At 48.5% G+C, this 26,560-nt stretch overlaps 2 protein-coding genes across 3 annotated transcripts in view; both read right to left on the bottom strand.

The window, feature by feature from the left end:
* Positions 1 to 18,804, bottom strand: part of LOC143421177 (sodium bicarbonate cotransporter 3-like) — a 32,255-nt gene extending 13,451 nt beyond the window's left edge. Inside the window, exons 1-6 of one of the 2 annotated variants that reach the window (XM_076890341.1) lie at positions 18,605 to 18,804; positions 2,685 to 2,766; positions 1,371 to 1,511; positions 1,155 to 1,293; positions 610 to 770; positions 11 to 199 (exon numbers count right to left, since the gene is read on the bottom strand). In XM_076890341.1, the coding sequence (XP_076746456.1) occupies positions 11 to 199; positions 610 to 770; positions 1,155 to 1,293; positions 1,371 to 1,511; positions 2,685 to 2,766; positions 18,605 to 18,646 (754 nt within the window). In that variant the 5' untranslated portion in view covers positions 18,647 to 18,804. Of the gene's footprint in view, positions 1 to 10; positions 200 to 609; positions 771 to 1,154; positions 1,294 to 1,370; positions 1,512 to 2,684; positions 2,767 to 7,298; positions 7,623 to 18,604 lie in introns of those variants that run through there. The other variant, XM_076890340.1, reaches the window with a different exon arrangement.
* Positions 18,805 to 23,724: 4,920 nt separating this feature from the next.
* LOC143420988 (uncharacterized) lies at positions 23,725 to 25,759 on the bottom strand. The gene is made up of 3 exons (XM_076889624.1): positions 25,703 to 25,759; positions 24,620 to 24,792; positions 23,725 to 24,536 (listed from the first exon to the last, which is right to left on the bottom strand). Exons 1-3 carry the CDS (start codon positions 25,739 to 25,741, stop codon positions 24,398 to 24,400), a joined length of 351 nt encoding a protein of 116 aa, XP_076745739.1. The 5' UTR covers positions 25,742 to 25,759; the 3' UTR covers positions 23,725 to 24,397.
* Between the last annotated feature and the right edge of the window lie 801 nt (positions 25,760 to 26,560).

Genomic DNA, 26,560 nt, shown 5'->3' with positions numbered 1-26,560 from the left:
GCGGTCTCACCGTTGCGTTCCAGTAAGTTTGGCTCCGAGTATTTCTTGCCTATGTCGGCAAAGGATCGGACCAGCGGGATGCGGTTGCTCAGCTTCTTCTCATTCTGATGGTGGTGGCGCCTCAGCATGGCCTCCCTCACCTTCTCCTGCGCGCCCTCCTCCAGCTGACCGGACGCCAGCATGCTGTCAATCACCATGTCTGCGAGGAAGGAGGACAAGAGGTCAGCTGATGGACACAAACGCACTGCAGGTTTATGTTCTGAGTAGGAAATGAAAGGCGTGCAGCAGAATCATTTATCAAACGCCTTCGCAGCAGCCTTTCACTTCCTCTTCTCTCTGAAACAAGACGTCAGAACTCGCCCTGAATACCAACTTTCTAGAGATTGGCTGATGCCTGGAAGCCTGCTGAGGGGCAGCTTATACCAGCAGGAGGAAACCAGAGAGCTGCGCTTTCATCGTGGCGCTCTTCGTCTCCAGCAGCTGATCCAAACTAGATTTAGAGCTCAAGTGTGGTTTTAGCACGTTCCGACCTCCTCTAGATTTAAACACAAAGGTCGTTTTTGGAGCAGCGTATCGAGTGATGGGACGAGTTCCCGACGGCGCTCTGACCTGCGATCTCCTCGATGGAGCCGGCTCTCATGTCGAGCAGCACGGTGCCGTTCAGGATGCAGGAGCGCAGCTCGAACAGGCTGTGCAGTGACAGCGTCGCCACGTAGGGTTTGCTCCAGCGCTCGCCGCCGTCCTCAACGTCCTCCTCAAACTTCAGCCACCTGAACAAACACACACACAGCCGAGTGTTGACATTTGAAGAACGCCAGGCGTCTGATTCGTGCTAATGCTATAATGCTACACTAATGTGGGCTGATCCACTTTGCTCTGCTGAGTAAATAAGTTAATCTGAAGGTTTCCAAACCACACGACTCGGCCCGCCTTCATCGGTTTCCTCTCAAATCCAGTGAGGCTCGTCTTCCTCGTCCTCACAGCGCTCTGCAGAGTCTGGATTAGAGAGGAAACCTCTTTAACCCGAGTCAGAAACGCTGAACAAACCAGGCCTCGCCCCTGCACGGCGGGAGGATCGCTCCTCACAGCTCTGCAGCGTTATTGGAAAGATTAACGTCTGAACGCAAAGCAGAGAAAGAGGATAAGCGCCCTGCCTGGCCGTCTCCTTCCACTCCTGCATGTCTCCGTCTTTGAAGGCGAGCTCATCCAGCTCGGTGAACAGGTCGTGGGGGATGTGCTCCTCGTCGTCGTCCTCGGTGCCGAGGATGAACTGGACCCTCTGAGACGGCGTGTCTGCGGGGACACAAACGCTTCAGCACGCCGCCGTCCTACAGCTGGCCCGTGTTTGTTTATCCTCGTTCAAACCTGACCGTATGACGGCGACTCTCGCCCGTCCTCCCGATCCGAGCGCTCTCTGCGCTTCCTGTGATGTCGATGTCCGCGGTGACGGTGTCTTCTCCGGCTCTGGCGGCCCAGCGGAACGTGCACGCCAACGTACACCGCCCTGTGACCTGACGGAGAGAAGCAGAGGGGTCACATGAGTTTGTTCTACACCTCCAGTGATAACAGAATGCTGGAAACAAACACGTGAGGGAAACACTGAAGGCGCTGCTAACACGGGAGGCGTGCTGCACAGCTCGCACTGCACGCTCCGTTTCTCCTTACCTCAGTAACGTTCATCGGATTTTCTCTGGCTGCGTGTCGACCTCTCACTCAGTTGTTTGTTTAAAACAGGACTGTAATAAACTAGTAATAACATGGAAACAACCTACAGCGTCTAACGAGATGTGAACTGAAGCTCCGTTTGAGTTAAAGATGCTTCTTGTAATTACTGTGACCTCACTATTCGTGTTTCCCTGCAGGGCCTTTCAGAGGTTTCCGGGAGGCTCGGGACTCAAACTGCACGGTTGTTGGAAATCGTTTGATTTGATGCCGTTTTTGGCAAATTGTGCACAAAAATAATTATTTTTGTTTTTTCCTGCAGTTTATAAAAATTGCTGCATCTCAAAAATGAAACTAAGAAGACAAAATCCATTTCCTGCGGTTTGAAACTATTTCATGCAACGTTTTGCATTTACAGTTTTGAGGGATTCACCTCTGAAATATCTGTAAAAAAACAGTTTCTGTAGTTAATTGCACCGTTTTGCAGTTCACGTAGCTTCTGTGGACTTCATGCACACACATGATGAAACTCTGGGATATAACGGTTGCACTGATGGCACTACGGCAGGTACAAACATACAGAGAAGCTGGGCTTCAAAGGGTTAACGACTTAGCTGAAAATGACAGGAGCTGCAGCACAAGCACCACACGGGGGTTCGTACGTGCCTTAGTTCCTCTTTCTGAACACGCCACCTCACAATAAGAGCTGAGGTCACGTGAGTCACACTCCATGTTTGGCGTGTACACGTCACGAGATTTCATTTCCACTTTTTCTGCAGAAATGACATCGACACACTGCAGACTGTTTACGGCTGTTTCCAAGTTTGACATAATTCTTTCTGAAATATTTTAAATCATCATTTTCTCGAGCCTCAGGCTGTGTGTGTGTGTGTGTGTGTGTGTGTGTGTGTGTGTGTGTGTGTGTGTGTGTGTGTAAATGCGGGCTGAGTCATTTTGTTACTGTGTGTTTGACTGTAAACACACACTGAGGCACCTTTGTGTGTGTCGGTGTATAAACTCACTCTCCAGTTCCTCTTTCTCAAAGTTGGTGTAAAGGGTGGAGCTGGTCTTGCCCTGGTCCAGCACGGCCTCCTCATCGTTCCCCTGCAGAACACACACAGACCCACAGGTGACCTGAGAGTGGGTTTAAACGAGTGTTTATCAAACTCATTTTCCAACTCTGTGTAAACACGGTCGCGTCTGCCTCAAAACAACGGCGAGGCTTTGGAGACAGACCGTGAGTGACGTGAGGACGGCTGCTGAGGTCACGGCGTGTTAGTTGGCACCGGGAGGCCGGCAGAGTCATCGCAATCACAGCGTCTGCAGCTTTAAACACCGACACGCCTCCACCAAAATCGGCTGCAGATTACGCCTCGCCACTCAAATCAATCACCAAACAATGTCACAGTGAACGGGCAGGAAGTTATTGTCAGCCAAGGAGTCTGGCTCCGCCCACAGCTGATGGGAATGCGTGACTAACTGTACAACAGGAAGTGGAGCAACAGCTGGACATCAGTAGGGTGAGATGGAGACAAACACAAAACAAAAAAAACCAGGAAAGAAGAGGACGCGTACCCGCGTACGCTAAACTGAGCGTGCTCCACTAACCATAATGACCTATGTCAACCGCCCCGAGAGAGACACACACAAGTTTGATGTTGGTGTGTCAAACAGGAAGTGCAGCTCCACACTGGCTGCTTTTTAACAACCAGCTGTCTGTTTGCAGAGCAGCACATCACACACACGCACACACACACACGCACACACACGCACGCGCACGCACACACACGCACGCACGCACACGCACGCACGCACACACACACACGCGCACGCACGCACACACACGCGCACGCACACACACACACACGCACGCACACACACACACACGCACGCACGCACACACGCACACACACGCGCACGCACACACACACACACACACACACGCACACAGTCATAAAAGCAGCAGCTGCTTGAGTTCGACCTCTTTGGAAAACGTTCCCGCTCAGCAGCATCTCTCCGTCTGCACGTCGGAGCTCCTGACACTCACCCCGAGCTGATCTCAGGTATACGAGCTCCGCTGAGCCGTCTGTGTGAGGTTGGGCTCATTTTGGCCTCCCAACAATCATTCCTGCTGCAAAGCTCGCACTTCTGTCTCACGCTGCCTTTGGCAGAAAGCTTAAATTCGCCCTTCAGTTCAGGTCGTTCATCCCAATAATGATGAAGAATCTCTGAAGCGAGCACGTGCTCGCAGAGCGAGCCAGGAGACCGAAGGAAACCCTGCAGGTGACCTTCCCCACAGCTCACGACCCGGCAGAGTCCTCACCACGGCGGGTCGATGCACGCCCGCATCACTGTGGATCTGTTACATCACTCATCAACACAGAGACCTTCCTCTGTTTAATGAACCGACCCAGAGACACTCAGACCGCAGACGCTTCAAAACACCGCCGAGTTCTGTCAGTGATTAATCGTCACTAGCGAACGATCACACAGTTTGACAGTTAGCCCCGCCCCTCCTCATCACGTCTGAGAACAGCGAAGCTGCGCCTCTGTAGTTTCACAGACAGGTCTGGGCACGCTGCAGACTCCTAGAATAAAGTTGAAGATCGTTTGTCTCTCATGTGCCTGCATTTGTGTGTGCGTGGAGACACAGCTGAGTCATGAAAAAAAAGAAGGAAGATGAAGAAGATGAAGCTGAGCTGGTGAGAGGCCCCGAGAGTTTCTACAGACAGGACGAGCCAGCAGGTGCGAGGTAGCGAGTCAGCTGACCTCTGCCCATTTACGTCAGCTGCAGTCTCTCATGTGTTTGCTCTGATGGGTGGATGCTAACGTCCTGCCTCTCACTGACCTGCTGTCACTGTGAGGCCGGCAAGTGACAACAAAGATGGCCGCTCTCCAACGGTTTATCGTTTAAACTCGGAGCGAACGCTTCAGATCCCTAAGAGTGCTCCATCACAGCCGTGCCATTACTGTACAGATATGATCGTACAGCATATGATGCTCATGATATCGTTGCAGCTATAGCAACAACACACATCGACATTCAGAAACACAACAAGCCCGAACATGTCTGAGAGTAAGAGCCAGGTGTCGTCACTTTGGGCTGAGAAACAGAGGACGAGTTACTGATAACAGGAAGACCAACGTCGTCGCAGGTGTGACATCTCATGTCAGGACCAGTGTTACTATGGTTACTGCTCAAGGGTTAGCTGTTTAGTTACATTGTTACTTTAAATTTCCCGGGAAAACAACAATTTGGTTACTTTAGTGGTTACGTCAGAGCTCTGCTGTCAGTGGATACGACGCGGCAGCGCGGTCAGGGACGCGGCAGCGCGGTCAGGGACGCGGCAGCGCGGTCAGGGACGCGGCAGCGCGGTCAGGGACGCACCGATCCTGCCTGCTGGAGCAGGACGTTGCCAAAAACATTCAGCCATAAAAATCATCAGCAGGCTTTCTTAGATGTCATGCTGATACCTCTACATCACAGGGATGAACTTAGACGTCAGTAAAATGTTTGTGTTTATTTATAGTAAGAGCTGGACGCCCCGCAGGAACAGATCTGAGGCGCTGACAGACCCAAACATACGAGGAGGAGGAGCCTCCCAAGCCTGATGTGGTGAAAGCATACACGCCTGCAGCTCTCGGTCCAAATAAGCTGCAAGTGCCTGAGAGCAGAGCGACAGATCCATCCGGTTCAGCAGGGTTAAAGATAGAGCGCGCGCGTGCGCGCGCACACACACACACACACACACACACACACACACACACACACACACACGTTCCTTTTTCCTGTCATTACAAACACTGTTAGCGCACGCTGCCAATGCCACATCGGCCCACAGGAAGCGCACACACGTGGACTCTTCTTCTCTTTCACAACATCTGAGAAGCTACGAAACTCTCAGAGCTGCTTCTGGGAAGTGAACCGGGGGGGGGGGGGGGGGGGGGGGGGGGGGTGTCAGGTGTGTTCATTTACAGGCTCGGCTGCAAAGTTGACCTCAGCTGACAAATATACACTCGCCGGCCACATTATTAGTTACACTATACTCGTGCTCCTCAGAGACTGGTCCACGTCGATATGACATCATCGCACAGCTGTTGCAACATCCATCAGCTGGCCTGATCAGAGTTTGGTGAAGTTGTGTGTTATCCTACTGGAAGCAGCCAATCAGAAGACGCTGGTCCGCAAGTTTAAATGATGCTCCGTTTGTATCGTGGGGCTCACCGCGACCCACCACGCCACCGGCCTGCACCACTGATGCTGTGGTTGTACGTACAAGTGTTGTATAAGAGCCGGTTCAGTTACCGTGGTGATGTACAACATCCGAACATCACAGCACAAAGATTCAGACCAGGAGAGCTTCAAGTCACCTTTATCACTTTGAACTTCAGCAGGTCGGCTTGTGCTGCCTTGTGATTGGCCGATTAGAAATTTGCGTTAAAGAACAGTTCAACCGCTGTACCTAATAAACTGTCCTGTGTGTAAGAGTGAAAGGACTTTCTACTAATTTACACTAAACTTAAAGGAAGGAAAAGACGAGGCTCCCTTCTTTCCTCACCGAGCACACACACTGAAAACACAGCCGCCGCTTCCAGCTGCGGCGTCCAGACTCAAACTAAACTCGATCGCCCGGCCCTCGGTGGAAATCAGCACTGCAGAGACCTGGAGGAGACGGCCAGGTCTGACCTTCTGACCTCAGAGATGAATTCTGGATCCTGGACACCGGAGCGGAGCCAATACACAAACTTTCACTTCAAGGCTTGTAAAAATATAAATCGTCCCCGAAGGATCGAGAACATCGCTCACACTTCAAGATCGGCTTTCAGCTTTAGAGAGCGAGGCAGTACGAAACATCCAGCGCGTCATTCCCCACGAGCATGACCTCTTACCTTTGACTGCGTCACTTCTGTGTGGGGCTTCACGTGCGCAGCAGCCACGAGGGGTCAGAGTTACAAACCGACATGTGGTAACCTCAGCTGGGTCCATCATTGCAGTCTGACTGCACTTGTGCGCCTCACACAAAGACGGGGAAACATTACGAGAGCCGGCGCTTACGCAGCTTTTCTTCTGTTCTGTAGCTCAGCTACACGGCGAGAGACGCCCACGTCACCAGACGAGGGCGAGATCAGGAAAGATCTGCTTCCTGAGGATGGATCCTGTCCACCGACGGCTCGAGCTGAAGGTGAGCCGGTACCTGTGAGCGGATACCGTGCAAAACAGATGTGGCCAGATGTTGCAACGCAGCAGACACCCGCCGCTCTCGAGGTGCACCTGTGGCTGCGTTTAGATGCAGAGCAGTCGGCCGGTCGCCGATGCAGCGGCCGGTGGACTCTAAACATCAGAGCGGAGTCTGGGCTACGATCGACACTGCGTGTGTGCAGAGGCAGGATGTTGCCATTTGTGTTGTCGCTGTTGCACACACGCTTTCAGCTCTTTTCCTGTTAAACTCATTTCCTTCAACGCTGCGCGACCAACAGACACATGGAAACCACTAACGCTCGTCACCTTTGCTCAGAGCTCAGTCACAACCACGAACAGCCGACCAAAGGAGAAGCTGCCCGACTATCAACATCAGAAACCCACTTTTCAATCTGATGACGTGAAACAGAAACTGCTTCTATAAGCAGATACATACCAGAGACATGGCCCGGGCCACCCTCTGACTGGCAATGTCTCCCCAGAAGTCTCCCATAGCTGCTCAGTCCAAAAACACAGACTCCTCAGGGTCAAAGAAATCCTGCCACACGAGAGAAAAACTGTGGTGGAAGTGTCCCACAGAGCTGTGAAAATCAAATCCACCAGGTCTGTACGTCTGCAGCTCGAACACAGCGTGGATGTGCGAGTGTCCCCGGGACAGTAAGTGAATCCAGACAGCGAGCTGCCAGCAGAGCCTCGGATACGATTCAAGTATTTATAGCAGAGCTGTTGCTTCACTGAGCGAGCAGCCAGCCTGGAAGTCTGCAAACACAGCAAGAAAAAAAAAAAAAAAAAAAAAAAACACTGAAAAAAAGGAGGCGGGGCATCTGCTGACAGAGGCGTCATCCACATTTCTGAGCAGGAAAAAAAGGCAAACAGAGCGAGAGCAAACTGAAACTGCTGACCTGAAACCGGCCTCAGCCGCCCCGTTTTCCACCCCGACACGTCCGTACCCGCAGTGTTTACCTTCCAGGTCAGAGGTCACACACACGAGACTCCTTTATAGTCACAGATGTTCAAATCAACATGAAATGAACCAAATAAGATGATTACGCCTCTAATGATTCACCTCCTGTACTTACTGCTGTACGCTTACTGACGCCTGTAATTACGTTTTACTTCTTTAAAGTTGCCACTTCCCATTTTTTATTTCCATATTATTTTATTGTCTAGCGCATTTATTTCCTTATGTATTTATGATTTGTTTATTTAATGAATTTACATGACAAGTCGTTATGTTACAAACTCCTCATAGTTGAAACAACCGCCTCAGGTCACTGCTGTGAAGCTGCACAAATAACAAACCTATTCAATTCAATACATCGTTACTGAAAAGATAAAAACATATACATCCCCATTTATTCAATTATATAAAGAGGTGCAAGTTGAAACTAGTTCTTGTTAGTTTAGGCAGTTTGTCACAAAGTCCACAGTGCAGGCTGTTGGCTGCTGCCAGTCACAATGCAAACTTTAAGCCTTTAAGCAGGCGAGTTAGAAAATACAGGGACAAGCTGGGAATCGTCCACAGCATTGCGGCCTTTCCGGTGTGGCGGATAAATACAACAACCGAGACAAACACTGTGGGGTTTTGTAAATATAATAATAAACGCAAATTTGCTGTGTGATTGTGTAACTTTATTAGCAGCGTCCTCCGCTCAGCCCCTTAATGCTCTCAGGTCGCTATGGCAACACATAAATATTTCTTTCAAAATAAGACGCACAACTACAACACGGGAGAGACCCAGGGAGACAGAGCACACGATTAAAACCCTGAAAACCATAAAATTTCACGACCGAGTCTCAACTCTCACGGCCCGGACCATGACCCGGGGGTTGGGGACAGCTGATCCACAGAGACCCAACAGTTGGTATCAGGCTGTACACATGTTTAACGTGGGGCCTGAGCCCGCTGGAGCCCCTGCTGGATGCTGGGGGAAGTGCAGGGTGTGGTGCTTCTGACAAAACTCTGATTTACTGTCTCAGCCTAATGCTCAGAGTCTCGTTCGGTCCAGCATTTCTCCCTCTGTCGTCCCAGTTTTTGGGCTCCACCAGTCCACTGTCTGTGTGAGGAAGCTTTTCAAATGAGTTCCTCTCAAACTAAAAGCAGCTGCCTGTAGGGCAGAGACGACATGCATGGGAGGAAACCCTCTGTGGCGAGACGAGCCGTGGGGTCAGCTGACGATCCTTTACTGACCTTAAAGTACGAGCGTGAGCTGCTGAGAGGAGCACGGCAGCAGGGAAGCTGGTCACTGCGTTTAAGGCCGAGAAGTGAGGAAGTCAGGAAAGTCTGTTTCCATTTCACATGTGGAGTTTCTCTGCTCTGGTCACGTGGCCGAGTCGGCCACTTGTGGTTGTCAGAGGCCAGATGAGTGCATTGTGGAGGAAATGTAAAAGCTCCTTGGTCATGTGTTGATGTGTTCATGCAGCAGCTTGTTCTCGGTTCTCATTAGAATTCCTGAGCTGAGTGGAAAAGAACTGGTGTGGCCTCAGAGGCACGTACGCAGTATCGCTCCATTTATTGTTTTCAGATGCAAAACTCCAGGCTGAATGCCGTCCCGGTGGTGAAACGGGACGCTGTCCATGCTGAGAAACACGAGACGGCTTCATTTACTCTTTCCAGCGCTGCCGATTATCCCTGCGAGCAAATCGAATTTACCCACCCCGACTCTCCCACAGGGACTCCCAGGTCAGGAGAATCGGCTTCCTGCATCACCGAGATTAAAAAACAACCGTAGAGCGAGGTCAAAGGTCGGAAGACAACAGGAGGAACGGCAAACGGTCCCATGGGACTCGGATTACTTAAGGAGAGACGAGCTGCGCTGGCACAAAGGAACAGAGCAGGTCAGGTGGTTCAAATCTGCCCTTAAGGCCCCACAGCAGCGGCGCTGAGCAGCATGTGGAAATACACATACATGTACGTGCTACAAACACCCACATGAAGAACGGTGGCAGATATTTGTCCTTCAAACTGGGACCATGACTTTTTGGGGTCTTAAACTGGGACTTTGTTCAATCGGAGCTGCAGTTCCTCTGACGTCCACCTGAGGCGCCGTCACAAAGAGCAGGTTTAAGCGCTTTTATTTAAACAGGCTTTCTGCTGATTTTATTGAATCATTATTTATTTACGTTAAAAAAATACCTGTTTATTTTATTATGTCTTATTGTATCTTTATATTGGAGATCATGACATTTAATGTTCTTGTATCAGTTTTGGTTTCTACAGCTGATAACGGCCAGCCGCCGCTTCCTGGCTGCTAAGAACCCGTCATTAACCAAGCAGCAGGATGAAAAATAATACGGCAAAAGTATGAAAGAAGGGAACATGGAGCGAATGTTCTTTTATGCATGAAAACATTTAAGTTTGAAGCTCAAGCTCCACAACCTGCTGCAGGCTTCAGCTATGATTCCAGCAAAGAGAGAAAGAAAGAGGAAGTGCAACAGGGAGGAAGAATGTTTTTGGAAATCTTTGCAATGAAAATATAATGACACACACACACACACACACACACACACACACACACACACACACACACACGACTCCCCTGAGACCAGAGAGAGTCTGTGCTGATGCTGCCATATTAGGAGAACCAGCAGGGAGGAAAAACATCTGGACTGCAGCAGCATTTACTAAACACATCAGCAACTGTGGGAAAATTCACACCACACACACACACACACACACACACACACACACACTTTGTTCCCCAAAGATCAAATGCTTCCCATTCACATTCAAACTTGTGGCCACCGATGCATCGTTGCACGCGACTGCTGACGTCAGCACGCAGCGGTTCGCTCTGTTAACTTTCAGACACCATCAGGCGCCATGGCAGAACAAAGCCTCAGTGAGTCCGAGGAGGAGGAGTGGCCCCCACAGTGCGGAAATGTGACATGATTGTGTTATGGCGGCATGTGTGTCTGCCTGTGAGGGATGACCAAGGCTGGACCTCCATTCTTCTGTTTCAATGTGGCTTCTATAACAGGAAGTCAGAAAGAAACAGACGAACGTGACGCTCGACCGTGATGTGGGAATAATGAGAATAACGAGTTCCCAGCTGGGATCGTTCCTGCAAACGCCTCCTCAGAGTCAGGACAGCAGATCGCAGCTTCACAGCTCACTGAGCTCAGCCAGACGCTGCCCCCTGCTGGTGGGTTTGTGCAGATAAATACGATTGTTGAATCGCTTTATGACATCATGATGCATCGTTTTCATCTCCTTCGACCATCTAAGACAACGGTGTGATCACCTGATGTCTGGAAAACGCCGCTCACTCTTATTTTGAAGGTTCAGTCGCTGCCTTCCTGTTATAGTGATTATAGTTTATTTCTCTCTTTCGTTTTGACCTTTGGTTTTTAAGTCAGTTTAGTCTCCGGGGTGGATTCTCTTGTTTCAGTCCTTACAGCCAGGCTGCTGCAGCGCAGTGTTCAGTTTGAGTTTCCTGTGAGCTGCAGGGGGCGCTCTAGCTAGAACATGACAAGGGTGGAGAACTGATAGGCAGGGTTTTAATAGTTTTGCAATTTTCTCTAGTTTTTATTTTTATTTAGTTTTGACTTCAGATTTTCAATTTTATATCAGTTTTAATTAGTTTTTACCAATTGTTTGCTAGTTTAGTTTTTATTTTTTTGAAAATCCTTAGTTTCAGTATAGTTTTGATTAGTTTCAGTTATAGTTTTAGTTGTTTGCAATAATTAAGTGCAACAAAATCCCAGTTTCATCATATCAGTCATGCTCTTCTGCTCATCCTTGGGTATGTTGCTATTCCAGCTACCATACCCTGCACAGGTCGCCTGTCTGTCGCAGGGCTAACACGCAGAGACGGACAACTCACATTCCCACCTATGGGTTCTTTAAATAAATAAATAAATAAATAAATAAATAAATAAATGCAGATGAACAACCATTGATACCAGGCAACTATAAATTTTATATATTGGCCCCAATGAGACTATTAACTCTTGCAGCACCGGGTGTTCGTAATTTTGGTTCGAGTGAATTGATAAACTTTGTGAAGGCAATTGACTCACAGTTGTGTAGATGTCCCCGTCCTGTTGTCTCGGGATGCATCACGCTGCCTTGCCTGGGTTAGCTTCTGTTTTCTGGGATGAGGGTTGAGTGTGCTCCCTTCTCAAGCTAAGCTAGGTTAGCCTTCTTGTGTGAGCTTTTCAAGTGCACTTTAAGGTTTGTGGGATTTTTTCCCTTTAGAAATGTCCCTCATAATTTGTCTCTTTCCACTACAAGACACTTGCTTTATCCAAAACACAGTCATATTCAAAGTAATCCCAAATTGGACTCTGGCGCTTTCTTCTGACTTTTCCTGACATGATTCTGCGCGTGGACGCAGCAGCAACACAGACGACTCGACTAACGTGCTGCCACCTGCTGGCATAATGAGACACAGCAAGAAAAATCTGGAAACTAAACTTCATTTTCACCCTCGACTATTGTAGGACACGCACACATCAATGAAACTAAACACATTTTTGCTATAAATTCAGTTAATTTTAGTTAGTTTTGTGAGCACACATTACAGTTTTAGTTAGTTTTCCTTTTTTGTTTTTATTTTTATTTCCGTTAACGAAAATGTTTTTTCACTTCTAGTTTTCGTTATTTCGTTAGTTTTTGTTAACGATAATAACCTTGCTGATAGGCGGAGCTCATGAGAGGAGCAGGTGAGGCAGCTGATCCATGCACCGCTGTTAAACACCGGGGAAACTATATTTAACCCTTTAAAGCCGGTCGGACCAGCACGCTCCGTTTTGCGTAACTATTTTTAAATCCCGGTAGCTCTGCAACCACGTAAGCTAGCGCAATCATTTGTTTTGCATATGAAACCGGAGGAGTTGTACTTACATCTGATGCCATCAGCTTGTCCTCGGTCACAGTTTCGTTCCACATGTAGCTTTACAAAAACTGCATAAAAGCACTTGCAGCAACAAAAACATAATATTCCAGAAACACGCTTTGCCGATCCGATCAGCTGTTTGTAACACTTCCTACATCCATCAGCGAACTATCGCATGTCCGCCATGACCTGCCCGAAACCGGAAGTGATGTCATTTTGCGGAAATGTAGTTTTTTACCATCGTGGCCTTATGAGCCTATACTGGTGTTTTTAAAAGTTATGTTTGACTTCATGACTTCCTGTGTCATTTCTGGGATGCTGAGGACTCATATTGCACTGCTGGAAATAGTTTATTTTGATGCATTTGCTGTTTTTTTTGCAAATTTGCAGTATAATATTTATTTTCATTTTTCCTGCAGTATATAAAAATTGGTGTATTTCAAAAATAAAACTATGAAGACACGTAAAATAAATTTCCTGTGGTGGGAAACTAGTTTGTGCAACTTTTTTGTATTTACAGTTTTGAGGGACAAGCCTCTAAAATTTCTGTAACTAGAAATATATGTTAAAAAAACGATTTTCAATATTTTTGTAGTTTATTGCACTTTTTTGCATTTTATGTAATTACTATGCACTTAATGCAGACATATTATTAAAATTTAGGCTGTAATGGTTGTATTGATGTATAGGAACTTGAAATGCTCCAAAAATGTCTCCACAGCATGTAAAAATATAACAAACTCTGGCGGACTTGGTTCTATGGTCGGTCTTAAAGGGTTAAGATACATGCATGTACAAATTCCAGAATTGTTTAGCAAAGAAAACAAAGAAGTAAAGAGGTAGCATCATGTTTTAGTTGTTTTAGCTGGTGTAGTTACAGCTGAACGTGTTGAGGAATGAAATGCGACACATCTGCTGCTCCCACATCTCCAAAGCTTTAAACTCACCCTCGCTCCCGGCCTGAGGAGGCAGCGCGTCTCACAGTGAAACGATCAGAAATGCGAGCAGGAAAACACGCCCACGTGGAGGCAAATCAGCAGCAGCTTCCTCCTACACGACCCGGCTCGAGGCCACACGGACGCCGTTCCTCCAATCAGAGCTGCCACTGAACCATCAGGACTGTAATTAGGGGGCGACGCACCACCACCTGAGCCCCGAACGCCACTTAATTACCCAGGATGCCTCTCTCTACACGCTTCACATCTGGAAATGAGTTCCAGCAATTTCTGTGAAATCAGACTTCTCTCTTTAAAGACAGCCGGCTCCGCGGGGAGTAAAGGCGTAGAAATAAAGGACACAGCAGGGGGCGCTGTGGAGACGAGCGACGAAGAACAGGCAGGAGCAGAGGTTCGGATGGTCGACCTCCACCAGCTACACCTCTCCACCCGCCTCCCTCTCATTCACACACGAATGACTGCTTCTGACTTTCATCCCCGTTTTCTCCGGAGCAGACCTCCACCTCTCCGGGCTTCTGCTCCACCTGCTCTCTACTCTCCCAGCGTCCTCATCCACAGAGAGTCCTGTCTGTCACCAAATCCCAGCCCTCGTCCGTCACTCCTACTCCACACCTCACCGCTGTCGTCACACACTTTGTGCACCACCCTCCACACTGCTGCTCCCTGATCCTCCGTCCCTCTTTCATGTTCATCATCAGTTACTACTCTTCATCCTCTTCATTAATTATCACACCTGTCCAGTAAAGTCACCAGAATTTATTTCACACCAACCAGCTCAGACTGAGATGCATCACCTGATATCATCAAAGGTTATCGGTCACAACCTGAATACTCTGGATTATATTCCACGCTGTGAGCACCACGTTTCCTCCACAAAACCAAACCTCCAAACGTTTCGTAGATCAAGAGTAAAAGCGTTCGTCTCTGGCGGTTTATCTAATCGGCACAAATTTGTATTTCTTATTTCACAAGATGGAAATAATCTAAAGCAAACATGAGACTTTCTTCAGCCTCCTGGAAAGACACGTTTATGTGGCCGATAACGCGGCACTGACACGGTGGCGCCACATTTCTATTAAAGCACGGAGGATTTACAGTCTGTGTGGCACCACAGCTGCATCAGCAGCACCCCGTCTGCAGCGACTTCACCTCCAACAACCTCCAACCAACACTCCCCGTACGGTCTGTGCGCCTGTGTGAGCGAGGCCTACACCCACCTCCACGTCGCAGACTTTCCTCTTTCCTTTGAGGGCTTCTTCTCCACGCAGCATAAAATTGAAGTGAGTCAGTCTGCATCAGTGCATCTATAGTAATACAGGAAACTCCCTGCAGACGGAGTTTCCTGCCGGGTTTCGCTCTAACTGCCCACCGGAGAGCGTGGAGCCTCCCGAGGACGAGTCTGCTGATGTCAGCACGAGTCCCTCAGGTGCACCATGACCTAGTTAGGAGGAAAATCTTTGGAGCGTGATTCTCTCCAGTCGCTAACCTGCTGCCTCCCTACGACGTCCAGCCGCCCAAATGTAAGACGAGTGCCGGCGATTCAGAGAGAGTCTGCGCTCACACGTGAACGACCAACTTTCTCTGTGTGACGGTAAACACGGGCAGAAATCACAGCGCAGCCTTTCTCTCGCAGCTATGTGGACACCTGCAACAAAAGCTGCAAGCCGACACCTGAACGCCATCACCGCCACCGCGGAAAGAAACAGCTCAGGGAAATCTGACCTGCCAGGAGTTCACACGTACACAGCACCTCAGCCTTTCAGGCCCCACTGTGAACACCGACTGTGGCTCATACGTGGAGCAGCTGTGGCTCAGGCGCAGGTCTGGCCCCACCTGTGTGGACCTGCTGCTGCTCTGGATCAAAGAGTCGAATATCACCGAGCCAGACGCCTTCACTTCCTCCTCCATCTGCACCAACGATAACCTGCTCCATGGGCGCGCCGCGGCCGCCACACGGCCTTCGCATTGTTCGCAGCCGAGGCCCATTACAATGAAGTTGCACCTCGGCTTCCCCGGAGCCTCCACAGACAGGAAGTCAGCAGCACATTAAACACGAATCACATCTGCTGAGACAAAGACGCGCACAAACACCGGAGGTCGAGGGTACAAACCTGCAGGTTCACCAGGAGAGGCTTTATGAGCCGTGACGCAGCGTTTCATGTTTAAATCTGCAGCTCAGTTTGACTCCCGCTCTGCAGGTGAGGGCTTCTTAGTCTGGACCTCTTTATCTTCAGGCCCGTTTCTTTTCTTGCAGCTTTGTATGACTCAGTTACAGAGGACTCGCCTCTTTCTTCGTCACACGGGTCCAGGAGCAGAAACGTCGGAGCTCTTATTGGGAGTTTGGCCGTGTTTGATGCGAACATCCAGCACTGGAACAGGAGCCACGAGACAGGGCGGAGGGAAGTGGAGAAAGGTGCTCGTTCATTAGTTACCTGAAGCTAACACTGGAGCACACGCTACTCAACACAGAGCTTTTTCACACTCGTGAATATTTGGTGCAAACTTGGCGTGCAGTTTTGCAAGAACCTCAACAAAACTTCAGAACGTGACCAAGACGCCACCGGGACTTCTGATGACTGACAAGCAGCTTTGATATCTTTCACAGTCAGTTTCAGGAGAAACAACACGACTTGTGCGTTTGACACGAATCCTCTGTGTGTGCACCGCGAGCCTGCCACAGCTCCCACAGAGACCCATTATAACACAGCACGGGGTGTCCTGCTGCTGTACACATGTGAAGCACATCGTATGCTCAGTTCAGTCACACGCCAGACATCGAGATATCTGCCCGACTCTTCTCTACCAGCGAGACTAAAGCTCCTCGGTGAAGCACAGCATCGTCTCAGAGCGGCGACACGATGAACCCTAGTGGATCAAAGTGTTCTGGTCGGTGGACACTTGGCTGAAAACATGTTAGAAACGGGGATACCGCCGGCCCGAGAAGCACTGGGCTGGAGTAACCTGACGTCACGCAGGGCTGAGCTGCTTTATCACATGAGACCTGAAAGCTGATCTGGGTCGCAGGCAGGTGAGCCCGAAGGTTTAAGAGGCACTGCAGCAGCTGGATCCTCTCATGGAGCAGGAACGTGCACTGGAACGACGTGCACATGGTGCTACAGAGCAAACTGACCCGTCGTGACGACTGAAGAAGTCTTTCTCCTGCTCTGTTAGATGTGCTGACAGAGCAGCTTACGTACGTCCTGCTGATGTTGACCCCGACAGCCCTGATTGGTCAGATGGGCCTCGTCGCACAAAACAAGTTTATCGAACCGTTACTCTACCTGCATTTGGAGTTTAGACAAAATTCATGGTCGTTTACACAGAAAGTGTTTTAGTTGCAGCACAGTCTGCACACATGGCAGCAAAAATATACTTGAATGCACAACAACAAATTAAATAAAAGTGGGACCGTTTGCTTACAGGACTCAGCCGCTCTTCAGCTGTAAATGGTTTAAATGGCTCTGTGCTGTGAGGGTTGAATGACATACCTCTCAGCGTTTATGAAACCTGACTCTGTTTATACACTACAGAGCTCTGAGAGACCATCTGTCCCAGATGTTTTATCCAGCTGAACAGGACATAAAAACTTGTACGTGAATCATCAAAGTGTTCTCCAGCATGTCTGCAAACAACAAGTCACCACAAAGTCCATTTGTCCTGCAGTGAGTGTTTTTAATGCATCACATGCATGAAATATTGCACAGCGAAGTTGCTGCAGGATTCATAACAGAATAAAAGAAATCTGACCCTCCATTGTGGCACCTGCAGTCCAGTCACACACCAGACTCATTCAACATGAGACGAGCCCGAAGAGGCAAGCTGTCAGAAAACTCTAAACACCTGAAACAACAGCACGAGCTGAGAGTTGACGCCTGGCTGTTTGATGAGTCTGGAGCATCCTTTCCACACAGACAGACAGCAGGGTCCATCGGTGACGTGTTCAGTTAAACACCCTGCTTCAGGTTCTGTCTCCATGGTAACAGCAGGGCAGCATCCAGCCCTCCTGAGCAGGATGCTCCAAGCCAAGAAAGTCCAGCCTCACTATGAAGTCCACTCCACAGAGAGCGGTCACGGCGCAGCATCGCTACAGTGTCCTCCAAACGAAACGTGAATCACGCCACACACAGACACTCATCTCCACGTGGCCTGCTGACTGTACCACAGGAGGGAGGTAAGCCTGTCCTGCCCGGGCCTCACGCGGTATGAATGAACTGACAGGTCCTGACGGCTTCATTCCTAAAATCAACGTTTTTTAATCCACATATAACTGATGGGGTGGGCAGCCTACGCCAAAGTCTATAGGAAAAACGGCTAATTTTACCCGGTGCGATCGGCAGCAATCAAACACAGTGCACGCACGCACAGTAGACACGTGCCCCTCTTTCCTAAATGCACTCTCCAGTCGCCATGAAAGGATAAGTTTGATTATCGAGAAGGACATTTTAATCTTGTTTAAAGGAGTAAAAACTGCACATTTCGGGTTTGGAGATGGTGGGAAGAGAGACCGACAAGCCGGAAGAAGAAGGGGGAGAGTAAAGAAAGTAAAGCCCGTGTGTGGATGTGATGCACGCCGAATTTAAGCTCACTTCGTCACAGATAAATTCACCCTTCTGTGTTACTGCAGCGGCTTCACAGACCTGCCTGGAGCATGTTCGCGTATAATTAGCCTATTTTTGAATGCAGTTTGGCCCAACGCGCATCATTACTTCACTTCCTGGCAGCAGCGTGGTCCCTAAAAAACAAAAGCGGTCGGCTGCCAGCCTTTTGTCTGCGGCCGGGTGAGCGGCCTCCCCGGGGACAACCGGGGACTGGTGAGGCGGCCCGGAGGCTTCCCTGACAGTGGACACCATGTTGGGTCCAGAACTTCTCCGCGGGCTGCGAGCCGTCCGAGCCCGCGGAGGAGGCGCTAGCCGCCGGCTAACAGGTACTCTTCAGGGGGAACTTACAGATGTGAGGAGCGGTCTCATCTGTTCGCGCTCTTCCTCCATTTCCAGCGCAGGCTCCTCTTCCTTTCACCCGCGAGCTGCTGGATCATCCGAGTTTAGAGTGTAGCCGCCGGCTCCCGGTCCTTCTCCGCCTCCTTCTTCTTTATTCTCAAGGCTTCTCCGCCGCCACTACTTTACGTCTGCCTGGAATATATTAACTCCAGCTGTAAGTCCCGCCCCTTTTTGACTGGCAGTTCCGCTTTCCAATGACGTGGCGGCGGTGGTTTTACTACCACCAATCGGCGAGCGGGAGCGTGCAGTGGGCGGAGTCGTGCCGGTAACAAAGCGTGAGCGTTCCCTTCAGTTTGTTGGTTTTAACGAAAACTTTCCGACGAATCCGGTAAAAACAAGCAGCGAAGAAAGCGGACTAGTCCGCGCAGTTTTACCTTCATTTAAACCGGTAATCGTAAAGTCTCAGAGGGAAAGCCTGCGCTGTGCACCCGCTGTACCTCCGACCTGCCGAAATGATAAATACTATTAAATATAAAACACGATATCAATGACAGTATAACAGAATTATAAATAATAAACAGCATGTAATAACAGTTCGTCGTACAGACCTCTGCTGATGAATATTAATATTTCCTATACTTTATTACACGTTAGCGGAGTTTTTGAGCTGTGGTCGTTCAAGGGAAAGGTCAGAATGCTTCTCCTTCCTAACTCTGATTTAACCAATATTAATATTTATAAACGCTGCTCACTGCTGCGCATACGCAGCAGTATGTATGCATGTATGTATGTATGCATGCATGCATGTATACATGTATGCATGCATACATACATACATGCATACATGTATACATGCATGTATGCATGCATGTATACATGTATGTTGTTTAAAGCAGATTCTGACAGAAGCGTTTAAAGATGTTTTCAGAGGAATCAGGAAAGTCCAAAGAGCTCCCATAAAAACGTCAACATCCAGCTGTGTCTCATTCAAAGGCTGTTTTTGTGCGTCAGGTCTGTGTTTGCATAAAGTCTGCTCTCGTACTCTGTTATTTCACATTTTCAGTAACAACAACAAAAAAATCTGGTTTGGAATAAGAAGGACAAACAAGTCAAATTCATTAATCAGAGGGTTTTGTTATAGTGTAAATTAATTTTATGTCTTCTGCTCTTGTGTCTTTGTCGTTTTGTTCCCCATAAACCTGATGGGCATGATCTACAGAGGAGCACGTAATCAGGAACAAGCTCCACATAACGACAGTCAGCTCTGATATTCATGCACAATCATTCAAAATGTTTCAGACAGGGAAGACAAATAAAATTACTACACAAAAACATTCAATTGTAAAATAATATAAAATACATGTTTGAGTAAACAAAATAGCGTCTCTTAATTAATCTGTAGAACGTGCAAACAAACTGGTGATTTCCTGCTTCTACGTTTCACAGAATTTTCAAGATTCAAGACGCTTTGAATCTTGAAAATTCAACAAAGCTTTGCAGGGTCTTCATCACTTGATGGATTCAGACCTGCAGCTCGTTTGAATCACACGTTAACCTGATAAACTCACACAGATGCAGATTCAGACCGAGGTCATGGTGAGGTCGCCCAGCTCTGTGCACTCGAGCTCTCATGCCCGACTGAGTTAAAATGAAGTGAGTTTGTCGGGGTGGTGAGTGCCATCAGAGACCAGAGGAACATGCGCCTATAAAACTTCACCTGCGCAACAAAACAGTGAGATTTATGGTCACAACCAGAAACGTTTGGAGAAAAGTGAAGAAAAGCTCCTTCTCTACTGTGAAGCTTGGAGGCAGCAGACCTGATGGAAGCTGTATGTAGCCCATTATCAGAAAACACTGCTGGGCTGTCAGACAAGCGCCAGGCCAAGTGGAGCCATTAGTGGAGGTCCTCCAGTCTCAGTCTTCTGACCTCAGTTTGAGTCGTTCTCAGGAAGAAAGCGAGGTGTGAGGAAATACAGAGCCATCCACAGCTGTTACAAAAACCTGTCTTTGATGCTAAAGGGCCAGTGCCCTGTATGAACACCTGAGGGTGGGTACACTTATAAACATGACCCCCGTTCACGTATGTGTCTGTAAAAATAGGCATTTTTCCCACTCTGTAGGACGGCTCATGAAGGCAGCAGTCTTCCTCCTGCTGTGGGAACTCTGAGAGATCCTAACGGAGTTCAGCTGTGGATGGAAAACAAAGAATAATTGTTACCGTGAGATTAAATCACGCTGGACGATTCGGCCCTGACACAGTTTCGCAGCAAACCGGCCTTCTCACGGCTTATCTGTGATTAGCAGATCAGTGTTTGTGCAGCGTTTCCCTCCTGCTGGAGCGGTCGGCCTCTGTAATCCTGACAGATTATTTCATTACAGAAAAGTCATTGTTGTTCCCACAAAGCCACAAAACAGCTCCTGGCAACCATCGCAGGCTTTTTCAGGGTTTTCCTTCAGAAAAACAACAGCGGAGGTGGTTTTACGTGATGCTGCACATCACTGCGGACTCAAAGAGGAACGCTTTGGTAGAGCTGGTCCAGCTGAGAAGCCGTCAGCGCTCAGAGGATTTATTGGTATTATGACACGAAAGGAGATGAGACGGGAGGCCTGGGCGCTCCGTGACACACCGAAGAACGTCCCTCATACTCGAGCGTCTCCCTGTGAGAGAAGTCTGGACGCAGTGTTGGGTTCATGAAGCAAATAATTATTATCACAAGAAACAGTCATGAAACCGTATCTCGATGTACTGAAACTCTTCGAATCATCAAGTCATTGTGAATCATGAGGTCAATAAAAGTGACAAAAACTATGAAACACACAGAGCATAAATGGATGTGACGGCGAGGCACACACGCCGGCGCCATCTCGCCCTCTCAAAGTGCGACTATGGATCACTGAATAAGTTGCTCGTCCATATCAGGAGCTTTTGTCACTGTTTTTTACAACCATGTTGTGTTTACAGTTTTAATCATGAGAAATTCAAAGTTTCTCAGTCGCTTCTGAGCTTCTTTTATTTCTAACCTGATAATAAACCCGAGGAAATAAAAAATCTGAAGTTTTTAAATCATATGACTGTAAAAAGCCAAAAACAAACTTCAAGAAAGACCTTCATCCATCGTTCTTCTACATGATTTCTCTTAATTGAGTCTGATTATTGAAATAACAACGAGAGAAGACAAAGTTTCTGCTCTGACGGCTGAGCTGCTGCTGGCAGTAACAGCAGTGATGCACACGGCGGCTGCAGGCCGACAGCACGGCTCGGCTTCTACACCTGCCCTGTGATGTGTGGGACTAAAGAAAAGCACAGGTTTCCTTTAAAGGTTCAAAGGTCACCGCACCCTTTCAAAACTCAGAGGTCCCAGAACGGAACCCTGAGGAACGCCTCATTTCCATGACAACGTTTACTGAGGACACATCCTGTTGTTTTGATGTTTAACACGAGTCTCCAACACAGGAAGTGGAAGAACGACCCAGAGAGAAGAGAGCAAACAGGTTAAAGTAACCACTGTACCTGTGACACACCAGCCTATAATAGTGTATTTAATATTGATTGTTACAATACTTGAACGTGTGATGTAGTTATTCAAAGTCATCCGGGCCTTGCTTACATGCTACATTAGGCTCAGGTCATTTCCTGCCGCTCTGCAGTTTAAAGCAGCGCCGCTTGTTCTGGTTTTCATTAGCAGAGCAGATTAAACGTGAGCTGTCAGCAGGAGACCCGAGCCTGCACAACTTTCTAATTAATATTTCAAACGACCTTTGACCTGCTGGGAGTTACATAACTCTGTCCTCTTTATTGTTCAGTCCTCGGCCTCTCTGTAAAGACATCACAGCGGTGCGCACGCTGCGAATCGTGAACATAAAGCCAAAGGAGAGCTGGAGCAGTTCCACCTTAAACTGCCTCAGACGTGTTTCCGATTATTTTCAGAAAGGCGGACGAAGCAGCGGGAGTAACATTCATCAGTGCACACGATGAAGTGCAGTCGTTAACATTAATCTGAGTTTAGCAGCCTCTCATTGTTTATTCAAACTAGAAATAACAAACAGGAGGCATGCATCCAAAAACTGTAGAAAGGCACACATCGCAGAGGAAGTGCAACAGGACTTGGTCTGTGCGTCCTGAGTGATGAGGGTTCCTCAGACCGTGGCTCAGGTTGGTGATGTGGGTGGGTGGGGGGGTAGTGTTTGCTGATAAGTTTAATATTTTTATTAAACCTGGCAGACGGCAGGTCAGAGTTTACCTGCATCGACGAGCTGCAGCTGCTGCGACGCTGTGTTTCATCTCCACAGCCTACCTGAGTGATGTGCCCACGGTGTACCATCCCGCTTCCAGCAGGGTGACGCTCCGTGTCACAAAGCTCAGATCCTCACAAACTGGTTTCTCAAACATGACACGACTTCCACAGCCACAGATCTCAGCAGAGCACGCTCGAGTGGAAGCAGAGCGGATACTAGCAAGATGTACCTAATAAAGTGTCCAGTGGGTGCACAATCCCAATTCTGGAAAAGTCAGGATGCTGTAGCAAATGTAAATAAAAACAGAATGCAATGATCTGCAGGTCTCAGAAATCCACGTTATCCACTCCAGAAAACCAAAACTCTAAAATGTTGGAAACCAAAGGCTGAAAAGTCACTGGGACTAGAAACCAGTGCCTGTGGAACTGGACCTGGAAGCTGGCACATCTGGAAAGGCTGAAATGTATAAGCACGTTTGAGAGCAACATCCAGATGTGTTCGAGCAGGGCCGTGCCGAACTGCAGACTGCGGTCCAGACCTTTGACCAGCTGCGAACATCTGGAGCATCATTGCAACAACAACAGGACGAAGCAGAGCCGGGCCCGCCGAGCAGTTGGAAACCTCCATCAGACCGGAACAGCTGCTGTCGTCGGCTCACAGACCATCACAGACCATCACAGACCGATGTCAGAGCGCAGACTGGTCCTGCTTTACAGACGTGACGCTGACATCAGACTCAGCACGAGCTCGTGTAACGAATCCTTCCCTCAGTTTAAATGTTTTCTAATTTGAATCAAATGTGACTTTACGACACTGGCTTTGATTGACAGCATCCTGACTTTTTCAGAGCTGCGGTTGTACACTACCCAGCAAACAATCAACAATGACGCAGAGAAACAGGAAGTGGGTTTATTTCAGAGGTTCTGCAGTTCAGTGTCAAACTCACCATAAAGCTTTGAAGCCTGAACACAATCAGCTGTTTGGCTGCTGTGGGTTCATTCTCCTGCTGCAGGACACGAGACAGTCAGCTGCTCCGATCTGCAGCTACACACTATAATCATCTAACACTGATCACAGAACCTAAAGTAACTCCAGGAAACAGAAACACTGTTGAATCCAACTCGTTTACTTAAGTTTAACATGAATGTCTAAAGTCTGTTTAATAAATACAGTTTGACACACACAGATCTGAGCCATCACAGCGACGGCTGAATCTCTGAAACACAAATAATTAACATTTTGTTCATTTGCAGCAGGAAAATTGTGTCTTGAGCAGCTGCAGTCATTACCCACAGTGCCGTGGGGCTCAGACCCACCACGCTGAGGAGCTTCTGCTCAGAACTTTGTGGACAGCTGCTGCGCTCTTCCTCCCTGCGGAGGATGAGGATGTTCGGTAAGTCCGGCCTCCTCCCACAGGTGCTGGGTGGAGGTGAGGGAAAAGGGAAAGGCAACCACACCAGTTCTCCTCCACCTCAGACCCAGTCTGAACCTCTGTCGCCCTCTGGTGTCCAGCAGCTCTCACTGCGACTCCGGACCACCTCCTGCGTCCCAGCAGCGGGTCAGAGGTCAGCCTGGCAGGCGGAGGCCTCTCTGCTGCTGGGCGGGGCTCGGAGTCAGCATCCTCCTCAGGTGAGCCAGGACCAGGTGCTTCATGCTGCCAGACTGCTTGGAGCGAGCCAGAGCAGTGGATTCTGGGAGCTCAGGTCTGTGGGGACGGACGGCGGCTGCGATTAGATCAGGTGATCTGTTTTTATTGGTTTGTTGTGTCTGTAGATGTGCGCGCCGTACCTGTTGAGCCTGCAGCGGCGTCCGCCTTGGAGGCCGAAGCCCTGCGGCCGGGGGCCCGGGGGCTGACGGGGGCCCCCGGGGGCCCTGAGGTTCCTGGACAGAGCGGAGAGAGAGTCTCTGTAGATGAGGCCGCGGCGGGTGGAGGTGACGGGGCAGTGCTGACATGTTACCAGCTGAAACGAGAGGAGGACATCCTTCAGAGGGATAACTGGTCACACAACGCGTACCAAACGTGGATTATTCCGCTGCTGAAAATAGTCCCTGGTCACACGCCCTGAGCAGCAGGACAGCTCGCTGCGTTTCAAGGAAGGAAGTTTAATCTACATGTTTGTGAAGGACGGACTGGATCAGCTGATCTCAGAGGACGCTGGGTCTAATTCGAGCGCTCCGTCTGCAGGACGGCTCCCAGGAGCCGCCGCCGCCGCCACAGACCTACTTCTGCTTTAATTAGACCTCGTTTACCAGCAGCAGCACACAGAGGCCACCAGATACAGGCTGCTTCCTCGCAGCAGCATCTGTCAGACCCATTTAAAGGTGGAGCATCGTCACATTATCCTGATGTGGTTAGAAAAACAACCAGGAAGCTGCTGCTGAGTCTCAGTGATTTGTTTTTACCTGGATTACTTTCTGTAAAAACTATTTCATGTTGGTGAGTTTAATTGAGATCAAAGATTAAACTCGTCCCATCTCAAAAAGCTCCTCTTTTTCTAAAAAGCCCAAAACTTTAAACAAATATAAAAATAAAAAATGTTCCGGAAACATTTTCTTCACTTTCTAAAAGTTTCTCAGCAACGTACAAAAATCATCTCCAAAAAGCGTCGACTAACATAAAACTTCCAGAGCTTGAATTTATTTTCCTTTTAATAAATGAAATGTTACTAAAACTTAAACTTACTTACTTTGCTTTTTTATTTGCTGAAAATCAGTGAGATAAGAAAAGCTCCTGATTAAAAAGTGACAGGATCAAATATCAGACTCTTTGTTCTAAATATGAAGAAAGAAAAAAACAAACAGAGAAAAAGCTCTCGATGATCGAAGACACAAAATACACAAAACAGATGGAATAAAATGAAGATTACTCACTGAGACGAAGGCGGCCATGCTGCTGCTCTCACAGACCATCCAGCTCTGAGTGATATCATGCAGGGGGCGGGGCCACAGCCACACAATGATGTCATTATTTAAGACTTCCTGCAAACTGTAATCTAGAGGCAGATTACAGATTAGAGGACACACACACACACACACACACACACACACACACACACACACACACACACACACACACAGGATTTAAGGCTGATATTTGCAGGTCTGTGAGAACAAAGTTCAAAGGTCGTAACTGTATCTGACTGTAAACATATAAAACTATAACGTGCAGCGAGACAGTAACGGAGGCCTCGCCATCACCCGCGGCGTCCAGCTGTCGCCACAGAGGTCACATGGTGTCTCTGATATGAATCACGACTCTACAGCAGCTGCACAAAAACAGCAGTTATTAGGATCGTGTTTCACTCTCAAGTCTTCAGGTTTTTCACATCACGTCGCGGCGGCACCTTTGCTTCGACCTGATCTGTGCGTCTGACGACACGGACAGATGTTCCAGGTGTGCACACCTGCAGAGCACGCACAGCAGGTTTACCTGCACGTGACTGTGATAGATGGAATATGTACTGTTCTGTTTTTGTCTTGGATGCAGAAACAAACCAACGTGAGAAAAACTGAAACCCTGAATGAAACAGAAAACAAAGATGAGCCGATGAGAGTAAGAAACCTGTAACTCTGAGCAATCACAAAGCACGATGCCAGTTACTTCAAAGGAAAAAGAGACGAAGCAGCTGCAATAATTACAGAGGGCACTGTGCAGCATATATTTACAGGTACATGTCTGCACACAACAGGCAGCAGAGGACGGGGGCGTGTGAAGGAGTTGGCCGTCCG

The sequence above is a fragment of the Maylandia zebra genome, linkage group LG11 (assembly GCF_041146795.1).
Source record: "Maylandia zebra isolate NMK-2024a linkage group LG11, Mzebra_GT3a, whole genome shotgun sequence".
NCBI lineage: Eukaryota > Metazoa > Chordata > Actinopteri > Cichliformes > Cichlidae > Maylandia > Maylandia zebra.
The sequence above is the reverse complement of the archived record's forward strand: the minus strand, read 5'-3'. Positions and strand labels throughout refer to the sequence as shown.

Bases quoted from the DNA above. Each gene is read 5' to 3' on its own strand.
- LOC143420988 (XM_076889624.1), bottom strand. From the start codon at position 25,741: ATGGTCTGTGAGAGCAGCAGCATGGCCGCCTTCGTCTCA. The intron at 24,793-25,702 runs GTGAGTAATCTT...CTCTCGTTTCAG, and splicing joins GCATGGCCGCCTTCGTCTCA to CTGGTAACATGTCAGCACTG. The intron at 24,537-24,619 runs GTACGGCGCGCA...CCGTCCCCACAG, and splicing joins CGCCGCTGCAGGCTCAACAG to ACCTGAGCTCCCAGAATCCA.